Consider the following 23022-nt stretch of genomic DNA (forward strand, 5'->3'; position numbering starts at 1 on the left):
TTCTTTGCTCCCACGCTCTGTGAGTACCAGATTCTCAAGCAAACAATTCGGTCCGCGAAATGTTCCGCTTGCTCACATCACTGCCATTCTAATTTTACTTTACAAGTCTTCTTAGTGCTGAGAGGTGCAGTGGAGAGTTGCGTTGCTGACATGCACGGCGAGAGCGGGAAAAGTTACCAACATCCCCTGCCAGTAGAGTGGTGCCTAAGTCGATCGTACATCTTGAAAACGCCGGCGTGGCCACACTGGGGTCCGAGCAGAAAGAGGAACGGATCTCTGATCTCAAGGCTCTCGCCATGATGAGCAACCACATACATCCCTCTGGGGTATAGTTGCGTCAGCGCAGGAGTCGACCACGGATGACGAAATGAACTGGGCACCAAAGTGTTTGACATGCCACAAGTGTTGAGTTATCCGAGAGAAGGCTGACAAGGGTTGCAGTCCAGGCGTCACTTTTGTGTTCCTGAGCAATAGTGTCAAAGTCAAGAGAAGACAACGTACGCTCACAGGGGACTCACGAGTGACATCGAGCGACAGAGGTTAGCGACAAAGAGCCTCAGCATCGGAATACTTCCGCCCATAACTATACACCACGGTTAAACCGTACGTTTAAATTCGCACGGCCCAGCGAGCGAGGCGGCCAGATGGGTCTTACAAATTCCAAAGTCAACAGAGCGTATGGTCGTCGTACCCTATGTCAAAAGAGCTGCCATATATATGAGAGCGGAAGTAGCCAATCACCCAGACGATGGCTAAGCACTCCTTTTCCGCGACGCTGTAATTGCCCTCCGCCTTGGTCAACGTGCTGCTCACATAAGCCACGATGTATTCTTCGTGGCCAGGATGACGCCATCTAAGAACACCACCATAACCTATACCAGTTGCGTTGGTATGTACTTCAGTAAGAGCTTGAGGGTACAAATAGTGAAGAATAGCGCCATGCGAAAACGGCACAGGGTGGTGAACGCATGGTCGGAGGTAGGGGACCACCATGAGAGGTCTTTTGCGGCAAGAAGCAGTTTCGTGAGATGCTATATGATCGATGCAAATTTTCGAATGAAGCGCCGGAAATAAGAGCACAACCCGACAAGCCCATTCATTGTAGCGGGCTTAGGAAACGCAGAGTCGGTCTGTAATTTCTCAGAATAAAGAAAAATGCTATCTTTGGACACAATGTGGCCAAGGATAGTCGCCTTCCGTGCGACAAAGCGACATATCTCGAGACTAAGCTGCAGACTCGTTTCTGAAAGAACTCAGTACGAGCACAAGGCAGCCCAGGCGTGTTGCGAAAGGAGGAGCGAACACCACGATGACGTCCAGGTAACATAGACAGATTATCCATTTAAGGGAGCGCAAAGCGTTATCCCTTATCTTTTGTAATGTAGCAGACGTATTGGAAAGTCCGAAAGGCATATCGGTGAACTCATATAGGTCATCTGTCGTAAGAAATACAGTTTTTTTGCGATCGTTTTCTGCCATCGGGACCTGCCTGTAGCCTCATCGCAAGTCCAGTGAAGAGAACCCGGCGCTTTGTAAGCAGTCCATACCATCATCATCAAAGTTCCAGGGTTGACGTTGTCGGCGGAAGCACCCTCCACCACTTGTAAAAGCGTTTATTATTCACCAGCGTTTCGCACCGAACGTTAGAGCAAGGCATGGGCTGCAGAGAACAACCCAACAAGCAAAAGCACTGCAGACAACAACCTACTTTATGGTTCCAGTTCTTCTCCACAAAGCAAATTGCCACAGGATGCGCAGGACTTAAATTTGGTAATAATGGTTGATTGACGTTTCTTTTATGCTAGAACGCGGCGTACGGCTTCAGTATCAGCCATTGTTATCTGGCCAGTAACTATCGCTGCCCGAGTGGTAACAATTGGCGATAGTGACTCATTGGCACACTTGGGATACCGTTCACTTCAAAACTGGTTCCGCAACTGTGGTGTTGTAGTTCCAAAAGCTCATATTTAATAGACCGCCACTTTTTCTGCTCTCACTTTAAGGTCGACTTTTTCCGTCTTCACTTCGCCTAATTCGCTCTGTACATTACAAAGCATTATCTTGTACTGATCTAAACTTTCGCTCATATTATCTGTAGACTTCTTAAGGAAACCATACTCACGGCATAGGTTGTTATTGATGTTGTATACCTTAGTACCTAGCTTCCAAACCAAGGTAGTAAGTTCTTTTACTCTCGTGGGTGTTTCTTCAAAGACCATTTCCCCTGTATTCCTGCTCCCTGCTCGCATCAGATTCATGTTGTCAATCTTAGTACTAAGCTTCAAATACAAGGCTGCAATTTGTTTTACTCTCGTGGGCGTTTTTCGAAGCCAGTTTCCCCTGTATTCCTGCTCCCTACATGCATCAGATTCATTATCGGCCTTAGTTGGAGGACGACCCAAACATGAAGGTAATATTTAGTTAATGTTTACTGTATTCTTTGCTGGTGAAGAGGGCTACAGCTACAGGAAATTTTATCTACCAATAAGAATGTTGCCGCTGCTGGCATGAGCTTGTAAACGATGGTACTTTTGTAGCAGTCAATGGACATTCTGATATTGCTGTTCTAAGCACCCGTACCTGACGTCGCATGAGGACACATATCTATTGGAGCCTTATGTTGGAGGGCCCTCAGCTATGTGACGCGCATAAGCAGAGCTATCGCTGGCAGCTGTTGTAAAGATGATAGCCGCTGGCCCTGAAAGAGCGACGAAGATACAACGGGCACTCGTGCGATGAGAGGCGCGATAAATGTTTATTGCTCTCCACTGGAAATCTCGAATTCCAGATATGACCGCGTGAAGCTCGGAAACAGTGAAACTTTCTTTTTTCCGCTGCGTAAAAAGTTGCACTTGTAAGGTTATAATATCGCAACAACCACTACTTTTTCCCAGAGTGCGCTGTATAAAACGGCGAAAATCTGAGGCCGCATCACAGATTTTCGTTCGCACGTGATTTTCGCTATTCGCTGGCCACCTCCACTAACGGTATCTAACGCCTCAAGATTCGCTGCCATTTACTGTTAAGAATAAGCAAAACGTAAGAGCCTTTTAAAGCTATCGGCCCTGCTGTCTGCCCAAGATGCGAGGCAGTGACAGTCATAACTGACATCATGATCATCCTATGCTTATTTTCACTGCAGGACGAAGGCCTCTCCTCGCAATCGCCGATTCCCTTGTCTTGTGCCCACCGACTACAACTAGCGCCTACGAATTTCTAAATTTCATCACCCCACCTGGTCTTCTGCCGTCCTCGGCTGCGCTCCCACTTCTTTGCTCCCTGGCTAGTATTATCTGCGATACAAGCGGAGTCACCTGAAACCAGCCGGGTGACTACCGTGACCCTGCTGGCCACCTTTTGCACGTGGCCACATTGATGCGGAATAACCTTACGCCGACCTCAATTCAAACATAAGACAACAGTGCAGAAGCCAGGCGATGGGCTCTGCCACTAGTCACTTATTGCCTAACTTCTTTACGTCGTCAAGCCTAACTTGTTGGCAATTTATCCAATTTTCGAAAGTGGACGTGGCACGTCCTTTTTGCCGCAGGTATAGTGTACTAGAATAATTATTCTAGTACAGTATAGCCGCAGGCGTCACGAGAACGTGATTTTTTTGGGTGAAGGCAACTGGTCAATAAACCGACACATGCTACCCGAAGGCATCAATGTTGCCCCTCGGTTAACCCTTTTCTTCTCGTTTATTATCATTACGGAAATTATTAGGCAGCTGTTGGCAAATAAAATGCGGATACATAACTTTCCCAAGCAGTGGAAGCCTTCAATCTATATAGCAGGAAAATCTGCACTCCGGCAAATGATTAAGGGGAATAATAAGCATATTATGCTTGAATTACTGCATCAGTGATTGAGCGCTAACAATTCTAATCATGTTCAAAGGCCTTCCGCTTGAAAAGGTCTAACGTTCTTTGCAGTTTTCTGACTCCGTACTTGTCTTCTGGTTAACGTGGTGGCCGCTACTACGAAAACCTGTGCTCGCGCACAGATAGTGTGGGCGCAGCTTCTACCGAACCACTCAGGCGTTCTCACGAATATTAAATATAGGACAAGCAGTTGCTCTAGAGAAAGTATTTTCATCCCTCATGTTGTTCTCAGTAGAAAGGGATACCTACTGATATATGGATAGCTCAACTATTATTAAAAACATCCGGTAGATCATCATGAGACATCAAAATAATGTCAGAGCAAAATGGTGACCGTAAGCGTTGCTGGATTATGTCCAATTGCTTGTTTTGAAGCGATGCTTTCTCTTGTCAACCTCTTCGTGATTTGGTGCGTCGTCGTTTTCTCTCTCGCAGATAACCTGGCTCGATCCTAGCGACGAATTATTAGTAAACTTGGTTGATACCAGAAATAGTGTCATCAAAATTGGGTCAATGCGAGATATTTCAATGTGAGCGACTTGCCCGTCAGTACGGAAATCAGTGCACGACGACTTTGTAATTTGTAATGTGAGCCCGTTTTGAAGGCAGTGCGACCAACGCTGTAGATAAGTCCTTTCTTGTACTATTCGTCAGGCAGTCGCAATCGACGCCTAAACATGTACGCGTTGATTATAGTTACCTTATTCAACCACAACCAGTGCTTTGCGCAGCATGCCCAGTACTCTGTAATAATATGAACACAATTTTTCTGGGCCATGTGCCACTTCTTATGAAGAAAGTGATCGGTCAGAAAATTGCCCTTTGCCAAATCCACTGCTACACAAATTTGAATCCCTCACACGAGCACAGATGTTCTGATCCAACAAGAAACATGTGTACACAAGTTATGTTCCGTCAAACGAAAGTTGATGTGCACTTGTAGATTTCTTGGACCCTGAAGTAGAGGGTTCTCACGATCTTAATTTGTACCTCGTGCACTCGTAAAGTAAAAAAATTCTTTTTTTTATTAAATGGTTCAGATTTGCGCATAGTCCTCGAAGACGATTTGCTGTGTCTTTCTCTTAATGCTGGTTTAACTAGGAGTTGACTTTAGAGGACCGTACAAATCCTTTACCTTTAAGAAAAAAAAAATCATGCACGCACAGACATTCGTCCTACATTGCAGTGCTTTATGCTTCCGACGCCCTCATGAGGTTTGAGAAAATGAAAAAGCTTTTTTCATTCACAATTTCAGGGACCACGCTTTCGGGGCTCTACATTGCTTCAAACGTGCTCGTGGCACAGTACTTTGAGAAGCGAAGGGCCACCGCCTGCAGCCTGATGTTCGCCGTTGGTGGACTCAACACCATCGTATTTCCTCCCCTTATCGAACTGTTCTACTCACGCTATGGCGTCCACGCAGCGTTCTTACTCTACGGAGCCATCTTGATGAACGCCTTTCCATGTTGCGTCACTCTAAGAGACCCACCATGGTTAGAGAAGCACAAATCGTCGAGCAAAAGAAGAAGCAGAACGTTCACCGCTGTTGGCACTCCGACCAGTCCTGTAGGCGGGGATCATAGTTCAGAAGAATTGAATATGGAGAAATATGTTGAAGGTACCGACGCACTGCATGTTTTCTTAGATAAAAGGAGTGAAGAGGAAAATGTGCTAAGTGTAAGCTTCAATAATACTAATGGCACATCCATCTGCTCCCGCTTTTTGGCAAGTAGCAGGCCAGAGAGAAAGAACGTCGTTGGCTGCTTCGAGCGTGGGCTGGCACCATTCGTTACCTTGTCCTTCTTGGTGAGCGCTGTGTCGTTCCCGGTTGTGAGCTTCGGGATGGCGTTATATGTCATGCTGTCAATAGACCTAGCAGGTGACCACGGCGTTCAACCTTCGAGCTCAGTTTACCTTCTTCACGCTTTCTCTGCCAGTGACATAGTCTGCCGAGCCCTCAGCGGCGTCATCATTGACACCAAAATTCTGTCCCTGGAGTCCGTGATGCTCCTGGGGTATCTTGCGCAAGGGGCCGCTTTCGAAATGCTCGCGTGGTTTGGAACCTTCCACATGATGATGATCGCTTCGGCGCTGATGGGCCTCACATGCGGCTCAAGAATCGCCCTTCAAGGCCCCATGATTGCGAAAGACTTTGGTCTCAAGAAGCTTCCCGTCGTTATGGGAGCAATCTACTTCTGCAATGGCGTAGCGTTGCTTCTGCGCCCATCAATCGTTGGTAAGTTTGCACTTGTCAACGACGTAGTGTTTCATAGGTTGTGCTTCATTCAGAAATGCAATGTTTAGGTGGCAGAGTAACATACTAGAGCTATTACAGTGCCAGAGTAAATTAGATAAAAATCATATATCAGGACCACTCACGTTCTGCTGTGCTAGTAAGGGCGCAAGACGCGCTGAAAAGACCACGAGAACTCCAGTATACACTCGTAGTGTGACCTCCATATTAGCAACGCTGTCCACGCGAGCCAAGAACATTCGACACCACAGCACTTGTATTCTTTGAGCCAGGTAAACTATGCATTTCAGTTGGAGGAGCATAATAAGGGAATGGAAATCATGGATGAGCGATGAAAGTACAACATAAAGGACAATGCCGGACTAAATAAAGACAAAAACTTGAATACTTCTTGAAGCATGGATTTGGCTAAACATTTCCATCTGATTAGTTTCCAGCTGGTCCTCAATTTAAACACAATGTTCCATGGCATATCAAAGGAAGCCAAGAAACAGTGACACCAAGGACGACGTAGGGCAAATTACTTGTGCTTAATAAATGAAATAAAGAAACGATAAATTAAAGGAAGTGAAAGTGAATGGAAAAACAACTTGCCGCAGTTGTAGAACGATCCCACAACCTTCGCAAAGAAACGATAGGTTAATGGAAAGGAAAGTGAATGAAAAAAACAATTTGCTGCAGGTGGGGAACGATCCCAGAACCTTAGTTTGCGAAGATTCTTGGATCATTGCCCATCGGCGGGAACTTGTTTTTTCATTCACTCTCATTTCCACTTATTTCTCGTTTCTTTATTTCATTTATTAGGCACAAGTAATTTCCCCTATGTTGTCTTTGATGTCGGTGTTTGTTGGCTTCTTATGATATGACTAATAAAGATCGGGCCCCTCGGTTAACCCCGTTTCTTTTCGTTTATGTTCTACGGCAGTAGGTGGAAAATTACCAACACTTTACCATTTATTTCCTGCAGAGAAAAATGTAGTGCAATTTATTATTTAACCCTTCATCTGGCAGCTCGACAATATTCTTGGCCTTTCAACAAGATGTGCGAAAACTACATACATCCAAATATAAATCTGCGGCTTGAAGTTTACCTCTGTATATCTACCTGCTCAAGAGTGAAGAGGAAGCTTTAGCTCAGGCCCAACTCCAAAGCGGCCTATTAAAATACATCTAAAACGCAAAACCGTTTTTCAGAGTTAACCCTGGACCGATTTTATTGAAATTTGCTGCATTCGAGAAAAAAAGTTAAATTATAGTGACTGTTGGAAGCCGAATTTCGATTAAGGGCCTAAATTTTGTTAGAATTTTCGAAAATTGCAAAGCTTGAGAAAAACAGAAGCACGAAGTTTACAAATTAATAGTTCGGCATAAAAACGAGATATCGCGGTTCTGTAAACGGCATCCGTTAGGCCATTAAAAGTGGACAAAGTAGATATGCCATTGTATATCTTACGTAAATTTGTTACGTTTTGTACAGGGGTTCTGCAAAAGCTGTATTTTCACGTTGCAAAATTTTTTGATATTCATGTTGACCATATCAATTTTGTCCGCCTTAGATGTACTATCAGATGCAATTCACATAATTGTGATATCATTTTTCGTTGCGGAGTTACAAAGTTGTGAACTATATAGTTTCGTTTTCTGAAAACTGAGGATTTTTGCCAATTTTGAAGAAAAGACTGACGTTCTAAATGAAAAATTCGAAGCTAACAGTCACTATATTTTAAGTTTTTCTTTTAAATGCAACAAATTAAGGCAAATGTGGTGCAGTGGTTGCTGAGAAAAACGAATTCTCCTTTTACATGCGTTTACATAGGAGCACCCGAGCTAAAGCTTCCCATTAAAAAAAAAAAAATTCCACCGCCAGTAGTAGCATATGTTTTGGCGAAAATACTTGCACCCTTAATTGGTCTCTTAGAACAGGTGGTGGCCGTGTTTTTTCCATTGCAATTTGTTTTAGTTTCTTTAAGCAGGGTCTTATTTGTTACTTCCATAGAGTTGTATCTCGATGACACACCTTGCTACGAAACACCAGTCTATGACCCTTCATTTTTCCTTATTCGCTAGGTCAATATTATTTATGATCTATTGCGTTTTCCCTACTTAGGTAATCTTTAAAATTTTGTTTGTTATGGATTCGTGTGATATGAGGAATAAAAGAAAGCAGTAAAGAATTCTAGGCTGAGTGTTTTTTTCTTATCCTGCCAGTTAAAGTTGTGCTTCTGGCACGGATGCGCTTGCTGAGATGCCTGTCCAGTTTTTTAGAGCGCAGGTCTTAGGCGTCCGTTCTTGCAGCGAGCGTCGGCGTTGGCCCTCGGCGTAACCGAGCGAGCGAGCGCTGTGAAGAGTGAAAGAGCGAACGCGGAGAGCTGGGGGCGATAAAAGACACCCGCGCATTAGCGGCAGCGGTGGTGCCAGCTGAGCAAGGCGGAAAAACAAAACCAGAAACTTTCAATTTTTTCGCGGTGCCGGCGGCCGAGTGGGGGTTAAAAAAAAGAATAACCGAAAAGCTCGCCTTCTCGCATAGCGTTCGCCGCAAGCGTTTCCCGGTAAAGATTGTGGTTGCATATGCTGGAGTTGCAGGGAAGCGGCAACAGTGTTACCGGTCTATATAGTATTGCACCACACGTCTCGGCTCTGCCAGTCGGTGCGGGGATGGGTGCGATGCCTCAATATGTCGCGAAATGAAAACCCGTATAAACCTCGCTCAAATTTCGCGGTAGCAAGTATAGTTACCGTGGTGAACATTTTTTGGTCATTTAATCTCCAAATAACCTTCCGGCTTGCGGTAAAATTACACCAGCGGACGATTGTATGCGATGAACTTATCATCGCCAGGAAAATTAGCAATAATTAATGCTGAGGCAGAAAGTGAAACACCTATGACTTTCGGCTGGTTAGATTTTCATGAACAACAGAAACTTACCGGCGCATCAAACACAATATCAAACGCTATGCACCATGTTACACTGCTGTAACGCGTGAAGGCGAAAGCCTGCTACACAGATGGTAATGCATTAAGTTATGTGGTCGGAGGGGAAAGACTTCTTGCAAGGCATAACGAGCCGCAGTGTCAAGTGCACGTGTGGCCTTTTAGGTCGGCCTCCTAGAGGACAGATGCGAGCACTTAATACACTACCTAAAGGTGCAGCATGCTTGCCATCAGTATGTGTTACAAACGTGTAACACAAGCTGAGCACAATTTCGCATCGTCTCAGCACTCCCGGTCGAACGCCTTGCTCCCACCGCCTCGCACGTCGCATTCCGTTCCTCGTATGGCGGGCATTCTCGGCCGTAGCGTACTTCCGAGGACGACCGTGCAATCCGCTAAGCCTCCTCCATCGCCACCTCTCTCGCTTCGCAATCGACTGACGCCACAACTGCCGCCGCTGCCGCCGCCGCTGCGTGACGTCAGCAACGCGACACCTGTTTGTTTGCGTGAGTAGAGTCACTGGAAAAAATTTCAGAGTACCGCAAAGGTCGGGATTTGACTGGCAACACTTGGCGGCCACCGCCATATACCTTACAAGTCGACTGCGTCGTGGGAAGGCCGCCGTGTTGGAAGAGCTTGATATTCGGTGACACATCGGGTTGAGTGTTTAATGAAGTACAAGTACTTTGTGCCCGGAGATAATGGTTGCTAAGAACTAAACTAAAATGTTATTTTGTGCGAAGTAATGCTGCCGGTGGTTGTTTTGCACGCTGATCGTGTTTACTGCTGGAACTGTGCTACGATTGTGGGCAGCAGCTTAACACTGCTATCGGGAGCTTATGACGCGTTTTTTTTTCCTTCCGCGGAGCGAGCTACGAAGGAAACTTTTCGTCACTTCGAGCCGGAATCAGGCAAGCTAGTGCTTTTGGGCATGAACATCGTGGACCGCCGTCGGCTTCTATTGAATGTTTTCAAGAAGAACAAAACTAACAGCTGACAGTGTCACAGGCACGTACGTTCATTGTATAATTTCACAAGGTAAATCGGATACATTCAATTTAGTTTGTAAACGGATACCGCGCGTTCTCGATTCTGCCGGGTGACTTCGTCCGCCGTAAACGCACGACACACTGCGACTACCGTGTGCGTACCAGTGTTCGGCCGTGATCGTAAGACGATCTGCGCACAGCAGGCGTGAAAACCAACTTCGATGACCATTTTGCGCACTAAATCTTGTGGAAGGTCAATATGAGCCATTTACGTGATTAGAGCAACGTATATGTACATCTGTACACTGATAATGAGCGAGAGTTTGCTACATTGCAATTTATGAACGCGACTGTCTAGTGCGTTCATGAACGGCTACTATTCTCAACATATTTATGACTGTTTTCTTAGACTGCCAAGATTTGCTGCCTGCGCAAAAAAAAAAAAAAAAAAACTGCAGGAACGACCGCTGGTGACGCAGCACTTATTTTTGTAAGTTGCATATGCGATGTATAAAATTCTTGTGCTTTTAGAGCGGTTTATGTAACATGCATAGCGACAGAGTGAAACTATAGATACTGGGTGTTCTGTTGTTTTGTATTTCTTGTTATGCATCAAGCACAACATTATTTGGATATGCACCGTAGCATTTCAACATAAAACGTAATATGTATTCGGACTTTCTTTGCATGTGCTCGGCTTACAAGCTCAAAATTTGAAGCATGTGTTGTGAATGTCACCTGGCCATTTGTTTCAAGCTCGAAATGTGTATGTATAAATGAGCAAAGGATAAGTGGAAAAAAGGAAGTATCATGGGCCTCGTATCGACCATGTGTTTATTGACTGCGATCGTCACCATCTGCGAAAAACAAGTGCCATATAGGTCGAGTGACTCGAGGCGAGAGCACGTTCACGTGCGCGTAGAAATCATGCGATTACCTGGTGCACGGGAGGACGGGGAATTCTCGCGCGGCAAATGTGCCTTCGCGTGCCACGAGCACGCAATAACCGCGTGTGTTGAGCAGCAAACGCGTACACGTGTACCCGTGTACCCGTGCAAGACGCGAACGATCCTTGCAATGAACTCCTATTTTCGTAGCATCGCTAACGCCGCGTGCAATTCGCTGAAATATCTTCTAAAACAGTGCCGAAACGCAAAAGCAAGGTGTACTTATACCTCGCACACGCGGGTGTATTTTGTATATACGCTTGAAGTTCTCCTGGCCGATTCTGTGTAACCACGCAGAACGACGCTCTCGGTCATTTTTAGCGGTCGGAATCTACAAAAAAGTATTTCCACACTCAATTCGGTTGCTGCATCCGAAGGCGCAGCAGCCAGGCATGATTTCTTTGCAGTCAAACCCGAGCGCGACGATCGGAACACACACAAAAAAAAAGAAACGTAGGGAACCTGCGCTGCCTGCGGTCTACCTCAGCCGGCCCGCCCGGCGCTTGGAAGGTATATGGCACCCCAAAGTCACGTGGTACGGTTGGGCCAATGAACCCGTCGGCGGCGCGGGGAAAACGAATGCGGTACACTGAAATTTTTTCCAGTGACTCTATGCGTGAGCCACTCGTTGCCCTCTCTAGCGGCTGGTCGCGCGAAGAAGGCGACGTGGTTTTTTGGTACCACTCGCCTATTTCAAGGCCGTCGCGCAACGAGCCGCTTAAACCTGTAGCCGCGAAAATTTCCGCAGAACGCATCTCACGATATATATATATATATATATATATATATATATATATAATGTGTGTGTGTGTGTGTGGTCGTGGGTTTAATTCCATCCAGCACCGAATATTTTATAGATTTTGGTAGGCACTGACGACATACTCTGCAGCAACCGATTTGGCCGATGGTTGGGTTCAAACGCTCGTCTTTCAACGCAGCTGTCCACTAATACACCAATTAAACATGAACGAATGAGTGACCCAAGTTGGCGGTAAAACGTTAAAAGGCGCAAACAAGCAACTTCGTGAAAGTGCCTGAAGTTCGCAGATTGCCAATCGCATTAAAATTCAAGCCTAAAAGGGCTGTCCCATTATTTCACGTCTTAATGAGCGTGCGTACCATCATGACATCTAACTGAACAGAAACAAAAGAGTCCTACAGCAACCAAAATTTCGGCATGGAAGTACCCTATTTACTTGAATGTATTGCGACCATGACTGTAACGCGAAGGTTGACTTTGCAGTGCGCGAAATATAAAATAAATCATATAAAACTGTCAATGTAACGCGAGATGAACAGTAAGGAAAATGGTACCTTTATTCAAGGAATCAATTCGAAAAAGAGTTCTCTCCGCTTATCACCGTCGATTGAGAAGGAGATCGAGCTTTCCCTGGGCGATGTTGTCGGGCGATCACTCTGGGAGATAATGTCACTTCCTCAATATTTCGCCTAACTAAGCACCGAAAGCGTCCTCGAAAAGTGCTTCTGGCGCGAAGCCAAGCTTGGGATCAGCGCCACGAGCGTGGTCGGCCGTATACTTCGAGGGGTTCGTTGTCCCAACGAGTCACGTTTTGCGAAAGCCAGACCGTTTCCGAAAATGATCTGCCGAGAATAAATTCATCCCGGTCATTGAGCTGGTTTGCGACTAAGTACTTCTTAAAAGACCCCACAATCATTTCATTCGGGGACAGTACCAGGCCACTACGAGGCTCTTCCGACCAGCGCCGCATTTACAAAACACCTGCCATTGGCGCCACCACTCGAGATTGGTCAACTTAGTGACGTCGATCCGCCGAGCCGCGGCGGAGATTCCCAGCTCCTCAACGATCAAAATTCCTGGTCTCTCGAAGCGGCCGTCATACCAAACGCTCTGCGTCGCGATAACGCTGCGAATGAACGCAGTCAAAACGCCTAAGGCCGCAGCGCAATGAAGCACCGTAAATGTAACATCGGTAACAAGCACAGCGATTAAAAAAAAAGGTAAAAGAATTATGGGGTTTTACGTGCCAAAACCACTTTCTGATTATGAAGCAAAAAAGAGTTGACTTCGGTCGACTTGTCTATGGATTAAATCGAGACGTAAAAGTGCAGGTTGCTAACGTAACTTTTCAAACCGTGGAACTTAGAATAGTTCTTTCAAAATCAAAAATGTTGCCGTTATTCGAAAATAACCCAAGGGTCGAGTTCAAGCAACGAAAATAATGAAAAAAAATCTCGTGTTACAATCGAGTAAACAGGGTAATTTTCAACTCGAAACAAAGAAGAACCGGCAGAACCCCTTTCACGATGTCTCATTTCACGGCAATACGATTAGGATTGATTATGTATTGCAACACAACGCATTGCCTACGTCGAAAGCACTTTTGTGTCAGTTTTGTGTTATGTACTGTAGTGGGACTCCACTTGATGACGTTGCTAAAAACACTCGGCACCATCTAGTGGCGTCGCGGATGAAGTTTGCACATGTCCTCCAAAACGCATGCCGTGCCGGTGCGTGCCAATGCTTAGAAACGCATCATGCGGCAGCCAGACTTCCCTTTCTCGCTTCCGGTGCGTTTGTGCCACAAATGCACTCACTGCATTTTCGGCACAGCCTGCTAAAGTTTAAGTGTTGCTGTCCTTGAGCAAACCGTGGGACCTGGGTTCGATTCAGCGCAGCATCGGATAAATTTAAAGGAAGTTTTATGCGGGAGCATTGTTAGGGTACGTCACGGATGTTCCGGGGGCTATTTATCTCTGCATATATGCTTGTAACTAACCGTTGTCCCTCCAACCTGTGTCGTTGTGTACACCATGGTCGAATGGTTAGAGCACCGTTCCGCTGTCCTAAGGGAACAAGGCTCAAAACCTGCAGTCGCACCAACATATCTGCCGACCATCTTCCTCTATTCAAACTCTTTCTTCAATCAACCTCTTTCCCTGCGATATAAGTCACTGTACATAAGGGACTGGGTAGGCAGCGCTGTTCAATGAAACTCTTTGACGACAACTTTGAGCACAGAGTATGTTCCAATGGTATGTGCTGGCGTTCAGCGAACCTTTTTGATGCCATCTTAAGTCACTGGATATGCGCCGCGAGGAACGCGCCCTGAACGCGAAGGCACTTTTTCTCTTATATACAATGCACTTGCAAATTTCCAGTCAATTTTGCATTAGAGCGACTGAAATATTATTTTATAAGCTAAAGGAAGAACACCACATGGGTTGTTGCAGCACACTTATATATGTTTCCTCTATATATTTTCCAGACAAAGAAAAATGAAGGAAACCTTTTGTATTGCACCGCGATGTTCACGGAAATCGCCTCGAATAGTGAGTGCGCCTAACCACCCGTTTCAGCGTTGTTCACGGCATTGCGCTGTGCAATGAGCAGGAGCGTCTTCAACAGCGAAGTCCTCTATATTTACGAACACCTGAAGCACAAAACCGGCGCCGGAATCAAGCAGTGTACGGAATACGGGTCGGAGAGAAAATACGCAACGCTCTATTGTGCGAAACCTTAGTACTTGCGGCGGCGAACGGCAGATAACAGCGCACGGATCAAGGTAAGGTACACCTGACCCTCAACCTGCCGATCCCCTTTCTCCTCCTTTTTCACTTGACACGCATGTGGGACGTGATGCGCACAATTTTAGTTCACAAGATCGAAGCGAGAATACAGCGCGAGGGTAGCACCGCAGTCCTCCTTGGTTGTGTGCATGGAGCTTTATCACCTTCTACGATCTGCACTAATAGCGCTGTGTCGATTTTAACAGCGCAGCTGCTTAAGCTTGAGTTGCAGCGGTACCCGGCGACCGCTGAAAACTCGGGGCAGCTATGCAAATAGAAGTGGAGAGGAGGACAGGCTAGGCGAGACCTAGAGAGTCAATAACGCCCGTCGAGGGGCGGGTGTTTGGGTGAGGAGGCGCGCAGTGGGGAATTGGTTGCGCATAGCGATGATTTTTGCTCTGACGTGCACGTGCACTCCTAGTTGAAAGGCGCGTTGTGCGCCGGCGCAATTAGTGTCCGATCCACCGATAAGATGGGCATACCTATGAAGCTGCTCTCTCACAAAGAAGAGAAGCGACGGCGAAGGAGGAGAAGCCGGGGGGGGGGGGGGGGACGCAACGAATGAGAGGCCGAGCAGGGCGCTCACACTAGAGGCGATGGGCGAGTGTTTCTGTGCGGCGCGCCGTTTCGAAAGATGGAATCTGCTCGTCCCGAACGCCAGAGGGAGCTTGCGCAAGAATGCGGTCAAGGCATGGGTCAAGGAATCGGCGGCGGCGTCGATGGCCGCCTCCCCCGCCGCCGCTGCTTACGCAAGATGGCGTCCGCTGCTGCTGGCTCAGCGACACAGCCGCTTGCAGACGTCGCAACCTGCCACTGCCATCACCTTAAACGTTCACTTCCGTCACACCGTATGTCCTTCAAGATGAGTTCGCAGTGGGTGCTCTTCGATTTGTCGTCCCGTACTGGCTCAGGACTGTCCGAGCAGCTGCGTACATCAACGCTCATTGGCTATTTCTGCTGTTTTCTTGAGCGGCACTACCAGGTGACCATAGTGCAATCTAGGCCGACCCGCGGCGGAGTTGAAGCAGGTTTTAAGCACTCCCCATACGTGGGCTGATCCCGAATATAGTACAATACCCGGCCGAGCAGCGGCGGAGGTGCCATTCGCCATTAATAGGGCCATATAGCTTCGCTGGTCATCCTTCTTCACAGAGTGCAAGGGCACTGAATTCTTTTAACAGGAGCCGCCTTTCAAGCTAACGCACTGAAACTGGGACTTTGTTTAAAACAGCGTTTCCATGCAAGATTGCTTTCAAGGCTTCACTCCAAAATTACAGGCGGTATCAGCAATTGTTTATGGTATTGAGCTCATGTTTGAAGCGCACGTTTCCGTGAAAAGAGACTGTTCAAACGTTTCGGTTTCAATGCAGGGCACCTCTTGAGAATGCCGGCCTGACGGACATTCGAAGGTTCAAAGACCAGCAGCAGCTGTGGCTACGTTGATTCGCGGGGCCACATTGACCTTCGTTGTTCATTACTTGCTGGATTAGGACAGGGACTATTGCATTGTGGAGTCATGAGTAGCCACAAGGGGACGATAGGCGAGCCGCACTGGGCCGCACAGCATAAAGGCGCTTCGCAGCTATGACTCAGGAAAAACAGCGGACTTAGTCAACGTTGCCAGATCTCTATGCATATTGCATAGCATCTCTTCGTAAAGGTCAAGGCGAGTCGAAAAAAACTAATATCTTCACGCCGCCATGAGTTTAAGAACACACAGGCTGTTTTCATTCCCACGTTTTTTTTTTTTCTCCTACCTTCAATAAGATTTGTATTTCGCTAAATCTAAATCACGCATTCCTGAAACTATAAACGAAAAGAAAGCGCAAGGTTGGCTTTTTTGCACAGATGTTCGCGCAACTTTACGTGGTTCTCCTATTTCCAGGATACTTCCGAGACAGGCATGGATCCTACAGCGGTCTCCTTCACTCTACAGCCGCCGTCAATGGTTTGCTGGTGGTCGTCTGGATGCTGAAGCTGCGTAACGGCAAGAACCCGGTATCGCCCACAGAGGCGAATCTATGCTCGGAGGAACTCTGAAAGAAAAATGGGACGTAGCTTTTGCGGCCGGGCAAAACAGCAGCAAATGATAGTTGGCGGTGACACGTTTACAGCGGCCGTGGGTAACGATCAAACTGTGTGGTGGCACATTCGCGAACTCCTGCTCTTTGTATAGTAACCTCCCTTTGATCAAGCACTTCCCTCATGACAGCAGCACTGCATTTTCGTTGAGTTGTCTCCATGCGACAGTGTGCGTCTTGGTGAATTTCACTATTCGGACTACTACACGCGACTCTTTTCGTGAGACTCTCTGGGTGCCGCAGGGGTGAGAACATCAGCTACCTTCTACGATGCTGGTTTCTTGTAACATAGGCGTGCGTGGGTATCAGTGAGAGGAGCAAAAATATTGAGCAGTGGTTAGACGGTTACCCGAAAAAAAAAGAAGATAAGCATTGTACGTGTGTCAGTATTCTGAAGTCGTGACGTAGCAGGCGTTGATCCATTCCTGGTGAGCAACTTATTTCCTTTGTTACTAATAAAAAGCATTAAGTGCTCCATTGAGCGAAAATACGGCGTAGTCACGATGACCAAAACATGGTACAAAAGATGGCCGACGGCGATATGAGTAAAAACACTTCAAAAATGCTTAGCCTGACGTTAAATTTCTCAGGGAGGTTTCTGTGAAAAAGTCAATTAACGGCTTCGAAAAAAAAATTTGCCAAGTTCCGGCCTGTGTAGGAATCGAACCGGGACTTTCGGGGTGCGAGACGGGCAGGCTTCCCCGATGACACGGCCGGTCCACGGTTGTGGCTGAGTAAAGGTGTGCCTGGAGATTACGTCATTGCACACGTCACGTCGCAGCCATCTGGCCGACTGAAGCGCTGGCTTAGTGCGTCCGTTATTGGGCCGTTGACGGCGCAGCCAATGGGGGGAAATTGACGCCACGTCATGAGCCTAAACATACGTGCGTTCATGGCGTTCCGAGGCGTAGAAACGGTATAATGGTTTCGCTTTCCCACATGTAAGCAGTCCGAAGTGCCTCTGCCGAATTTTACTGCGAAGCCATCCAGCGCTAGTTTCTCCAGAATCGTGTCCCTGTGTCGACATACAACTCAAGCCTTCTCCTCCAGCGTCAGCGCCAGACGCCCCCTGCTTTTGTGCCGTCGAGTACGCGCCGAAATTAACGCGTCCCTACTGAAATAAAACGTCATTACGTTGGCCGATCCCGAAGATAATGCCGGGCCGACCCGCGACGGAGGTGAAGAGGGCGTTAAGCACTCCTCATGCGTGGGCTGATCCTGAAGATAGTGCAATACTGGGCCGAGCCGCAGCGGACGTGCAGTTCGCATTTAAGGGACCCACATACACAGCTCCACCAGTCATCTTTCTTCACAGAGTGTAAGGGCACTGATTTTTATCATTTTTTCTGCGGGCATTCTTTTCTTGCTCTCATACTCTGTATTCTAGTATTCTCGTTGCGCACGCAATCTGATTACATGGGTCTCCTTTGCTGTGAAATCAGCGTCTATATCATCCGCACATGTGGCGTTTGACATGTTCATCCCATGTTACCGGGGCCTTTTCCTGTCTCCGTCATTGTTCCTACTAAAATTGTCTTGTTTTTTGTGTGTTTCTTATCTGTGCTGCGCATAAGTGAAAACTTGTCGCGGAGATTTCATGCGCTTCGACTGCTCGTGGGCAAAATTACTATCAGCATCTATTGTGTAGCGATTCCCCCTTTTTACCTCAAATGGTAGGCCACGCATGGCCATTTCCACTTAGGTAGGGCGCCCAGCTGAGGTGCCGGATGTGCGCAGCTCGAACGCTACCATTCGACATTGACCCCCTTTTTTAAGACAATTACAAACGACCCCCTCAGCCTTCTTGAATAAAAGAAACATTTTCTTTGCACCTTCGTTTAGAGAGTTTCGTGAAGTATGCAGTATGAGCCAAAGATCGTGTTCCGAAATTTTCGCAATAATTTCAAATGCTCAATATGGTTTTCGTAAAAACAGGTACACTGAATTATCTCTTCTCGATCAAAAATAATTTATATTACAGAACTTCGAACCTAAGCTATTAACAATAGGCACACTTGTCGACATTACGCAGTCGTTTGACTATATTAATCACAACGTCTTATTGTAGAAACTAAAGAAATATGAAATTAGAGGCATTCCACCTCAATTATTAATATCTTATCTTAATAACAGACGCCAGTTTGTTTCTGTAGGCCATAATACAACGGTAAGCAAAGAAATATTTTGGGCCGCCCCACAGGGTAGCATTTTGGGTCCGTTGCTCTTCAACTTATACGCTAAGAATGTTACTTCCATCTACAAAAAGGCGAAATTTATAATTTACGGAGATGACACACGTGTTTTCGTCTCGTCCGGTTCTTGCACCAATTTAATTACTATGGCAGATGAATTCTTGTGCAGTCTATTCTTTTGGTCCACAGAGAACTGTTTAAAAGTATATACGGCGAAAACACAGGCTGTAATTTTTCATACCAAAGGCATGAGTCTTTCTTGAGATCTAACTTTAGCATATAGATGTACAAATACAGAACTTGCTCTTTCTGCAAAGGTGTTAGGGGTACACTTCAGAAGTACTATGCAATGGTATGACCATGTAAGCTTAGTACTCCTAAAACAGCCACATAATAGGTGTCTTAAATCGCTGCCGATATACTTTACCCGTATCTGTAAAATTATTAATTTATAATATTTTACTTGTGTCTCACACACATTATAGCCATCGTGTACGGTACACCACGACTCAGTGTAAATTGAGTAAATTGTTTCGTATGCAGAAGAAAATAATACGTGTCTTCGCTAATGTACCGTATGCCACCCATACTGAAAACCTGTATGAGAAATACAACATTGCTACAGCCCATAACATCTATACCTGCCGACTATTACGCGAATATTACTTTAGCACCAAACGTAACAATACCCTACTGTAGAACTTGCAAAACAATCCGTCAATTCATACCGTTATTCAACTCGTACACCTGAAGTATGGAAGGTTCTGCGCTCTAGAACCAAATATGGTTGTCAAATGCCGTGTAATAACCTTCCAAGATTACTGAATTCATATGATAGAGCAGGCTGCAATTTACAATATTTATCGCTGTCAGAATTTAAAACTCTATAGCTTTCACGTCTTTAGAGCGCGTTTGTGAATGTTTAATAATGTATGTTATGTTCTTCTTTTTGTCAATGTTACGAAGTGCATATCCTTTAATTATTTCAATGCCGCAGTGTCTTTTGCATAGTTTATTTATTGTGCAAATATTTCATTATTTTTCGTATATTGTACAACTGCAAGTTTTATGGCCACTATATAATATTTACGGTGCTTGATGTGTTACCCCATGCAGCCATATTGTACCTAAGGGGGTGAGGTTACGTCAAACAGCGTCTGTGCGCCGTTTTTCCCTCATCCAACTCCATTTACCGCTCATCTGTGCGTGCGCGTGTGTGTAAATGAAAATCAATAAACCAAATCAAATCAAATTTAGGCAAGCATGTACAGCTTCGCAATCAGGAGGCATTGCGTGTTATGTATGTCAATGAAAGGTTTCATCAGATATGTGTTCTTGTTCATTTTCACAGTATCGTTTATATTCTTCTTATACTGCACGGGATCATTATTGCCGATGCTGATATATGTGCCTTTCGGACATATTTTTACTTCCTCCCGGCCACGGCGGCCGCATTCCTATGGGGGCGAAATCCGAAAACGCATGTGTACTTAGATTGAGGTGCACGTCAAAGAATGCCGGGAGGTCCAAATTTCCGGAACGATGATGGCTAACGACTGTATGACGAGAGTCGGATGTAGAGGTTGCATGACGACGATGTAATGACCGCAATGGCATCATGTCGACGGCATGACACTGAATCTATGACGACGACTGTATGACGACGACGCCCTGATGACGATGGCGTGACAACGTATTGAGCACAATGGGATGATGATGAATGTAAGATCACAATGGCGTAATGCTGAATATATCGAGAAACCTTTTTGACGACGTTGGTGTGATGGTGACAGAAAAACGATAGTCGAATGACAAAGCTGATGTAACCACGTTGGCGGAACCACGACGGCATGGCGACGACGGTCTGATAACGGATGCATGATAGGGACTGACTATGACGGCATGACAAGGGCCGCATAATAACGACTGAATGGTGACAGTACACGATTACGATAGACTGACCAAGCATGATTGACGTCTATAGAATTACGAAGGCGGTGTGATGACAATGGTAGGCCGTTACTGTAGTGATGACGATAATAAAGCGACAGCGTCAGAACGACAGCTTGATGGCAACTGTGCGACGGCGATGGCGTGGTGACGAGGATATGATAAGAGTCGGGTGATAAATCTAGCACGATGACCATACAAATACCACGACGTCATGGCGACCATGAGCACATGCCTAACGGTCCAAGATAATAGACAACTTGGGTCACTATTGGGGGTAGAAGACAATACGATGATGGTACGAATAGACACGTCCCAGGAGCACATCTCTACTTGCTTGGGCCATTGTGTCGGCGTAATAAGACAGACAGACAGGCAGACAGACAGACAAACAGACAGACAGACAGACAGACAGACAGACAGACAGACAGACAGACAGACAGACAGACAGACAGACAGACAGACAGACAGACATTTTGGGTGCACGCCTATGCGTGTCGTTTTGCAGTTTCTTTGCCTTTTTTCTCCTCGTGAATACCAGCACGATGATGTAGATTCCTGCACAGTACGGACATAAGTGCTACATAACTGTTTCTTTAAGGATGATCGTGAAAGCGAAAAGTAACGTTTTAGGTAACCGAGCATTTATTGGCGCAAGGGCCAGGTATGACCAAAGAGCGCCATGCCAGTGTTAGTGACTTCGCAGTGGAGTGATGGATTCTGTGAAGTTGATGTGACGTGGCTGTAAAAGGAGTCTAAAAATAGTCGCTCTAGAGTGCGTAAAATCTACTTGTAATTAGATTATGGCGATGAAAAATGACGGGTACTGTGAGCATTCAGATGCATTGCGAAAGAATGATACGATATACAAAATATGTCAGATGCTAAAATTGGCTGCAGCGCTACTGCCTCACCAGAGCCATTGAAACACAAGGGCCTAGAGGCGTCTGCTGTAGAATACAACTATCACAGCGGCATTTTCTGAACAGAGGAAGCGCTACGAATGTATGGGGCTAATAACATGTAACGCACATCTTTCAGGAAACCTAGGACTGTGTTGGTGGCAAAAAGCGATTCGGGACCAAGGAGCATTACAAGATGAAGGGGGATGTGCGGCTGGTATGCTGGAAGAAAATGTTTCTTTCTCTCAGATTCGGCCTCCCGCCACTCCAGGAGGACGTGGAGGACGGTGAGCCTCTCCCCGTATCTACCCCAGGTGGGTGGGGGTGGGGGTTTATTTCCAGTGAGTAAAATATTATGGGTGCCAAATGTGTGTCCTATTCTGAAACGACAGAATATGACATCTGCGCGACGTGATTTTGTTGCAGAGGGCAGAACCCTAATTGTCGCTTTATTACGTGAGGCTTATTATTTGTTTCCCCGTCCCACAAGTGTTCCCAGTGGTTTCGCAGTTTTCTTCTTAAGAAAGGCCTCAGATCTGTGACAGGGACTGCAGCGGTAGGATTAACAGCATGAATGTGGCCACCTGGCCTGCCAGAACGTTACCCTCGATGCCCGTATGACCAGGCACCCAGCATATAATAACATTCTTGCTAGATATATACATTTTGCTCAGGACGGAATAGAGTTCATTAAGTACTGGACTTTTGTGCTTACAGAATGACATCAAGGCCTTCACGACACTTAGGGAGTCTGTATATATAACTGATTTTTGGAGTTTCGATTTTCTTATATGCTTCACACCGACAATAGTGCGTAGGCCTCAACTGTGAAGATACTTGTTTCCGGATGCAGTATATCGGATTCCGAGAAGGATGGACCGACTACGGTATAGGACAGCCCGTCATGTGACTTCGATGCGTCTATGTAGAATTCCGTGTAGGAGTGCTTGTTCTGGAATTCCAGGAAATGGATTCGGATTTCGATCTCTGGAGCGTGCTTTGTAACGTGTAGAAAAGATATATCACATTGTATGAGCTGCCCCTCCCAAGGCGGTAGCAGCTTAGCTGGTGATATTAAGCCATGTTTGAGGAGTGAGACATGCATTTCAGCGCTAAGCTCCCTCACACGCCGCGAAAAGCGCTGTCTTACAGAGGGACGATTACGAAAGAGTGTAGCACTTGTCTAATCGTTAACGGTATTAAAACACGGATGTTGATGATTAGAGTGAACTTTCAGAAAATATGATTGGCTGATCTGTGCTCTCTGTAGATGGAGTGGCCACTCATTTGATTCTACATATAAACTTTCAATGGGACTTGTTCTGGATGCCTAGATGGTGGA

The 23022-nt window shown here is 46.1% G+C and overlaps 1 protein-coding gene across 1 annotated transcript; it reads left to right on the forward strand.

Moving 5' to 3' along the window:
• The first annotated feature begins 843 nt into the window (after positions 1–843).
• LOC129383432 (monocarboxylate transporter 3-like) lies at positions 844–16595 on the forward strand. Its single transcript, XM_072290121.1, has 4 exons — positions 844–889; positions 5140–5377; positions 5618–6120; positions 16441–16595. Exons 1-4 carry the CDS (start codon positions 844–846, stop codon positions 16593–16595), a joined length of 942 nt encoding a protein of 313 aa, XP_072146222.1.
• Positions 16596–23022: the final 6427 nt, after the last annotated feature.

This window comes from Dermacentor andersoni, chromosome 8 (genome assembly GCF_023375885.2).
Source record: "Dermacentor andersoni chromosome 8, qqDerAnde1_hic_scaffold, whole genome shotgun sequence".
Taxonomy (NCBI): domain Eukaryota; kingdom Metazoa; phylum Arthropoda; class Arachnida; order Ixodida; family Ixodidae; genus Dermacentor; species Dermacentor andersoni.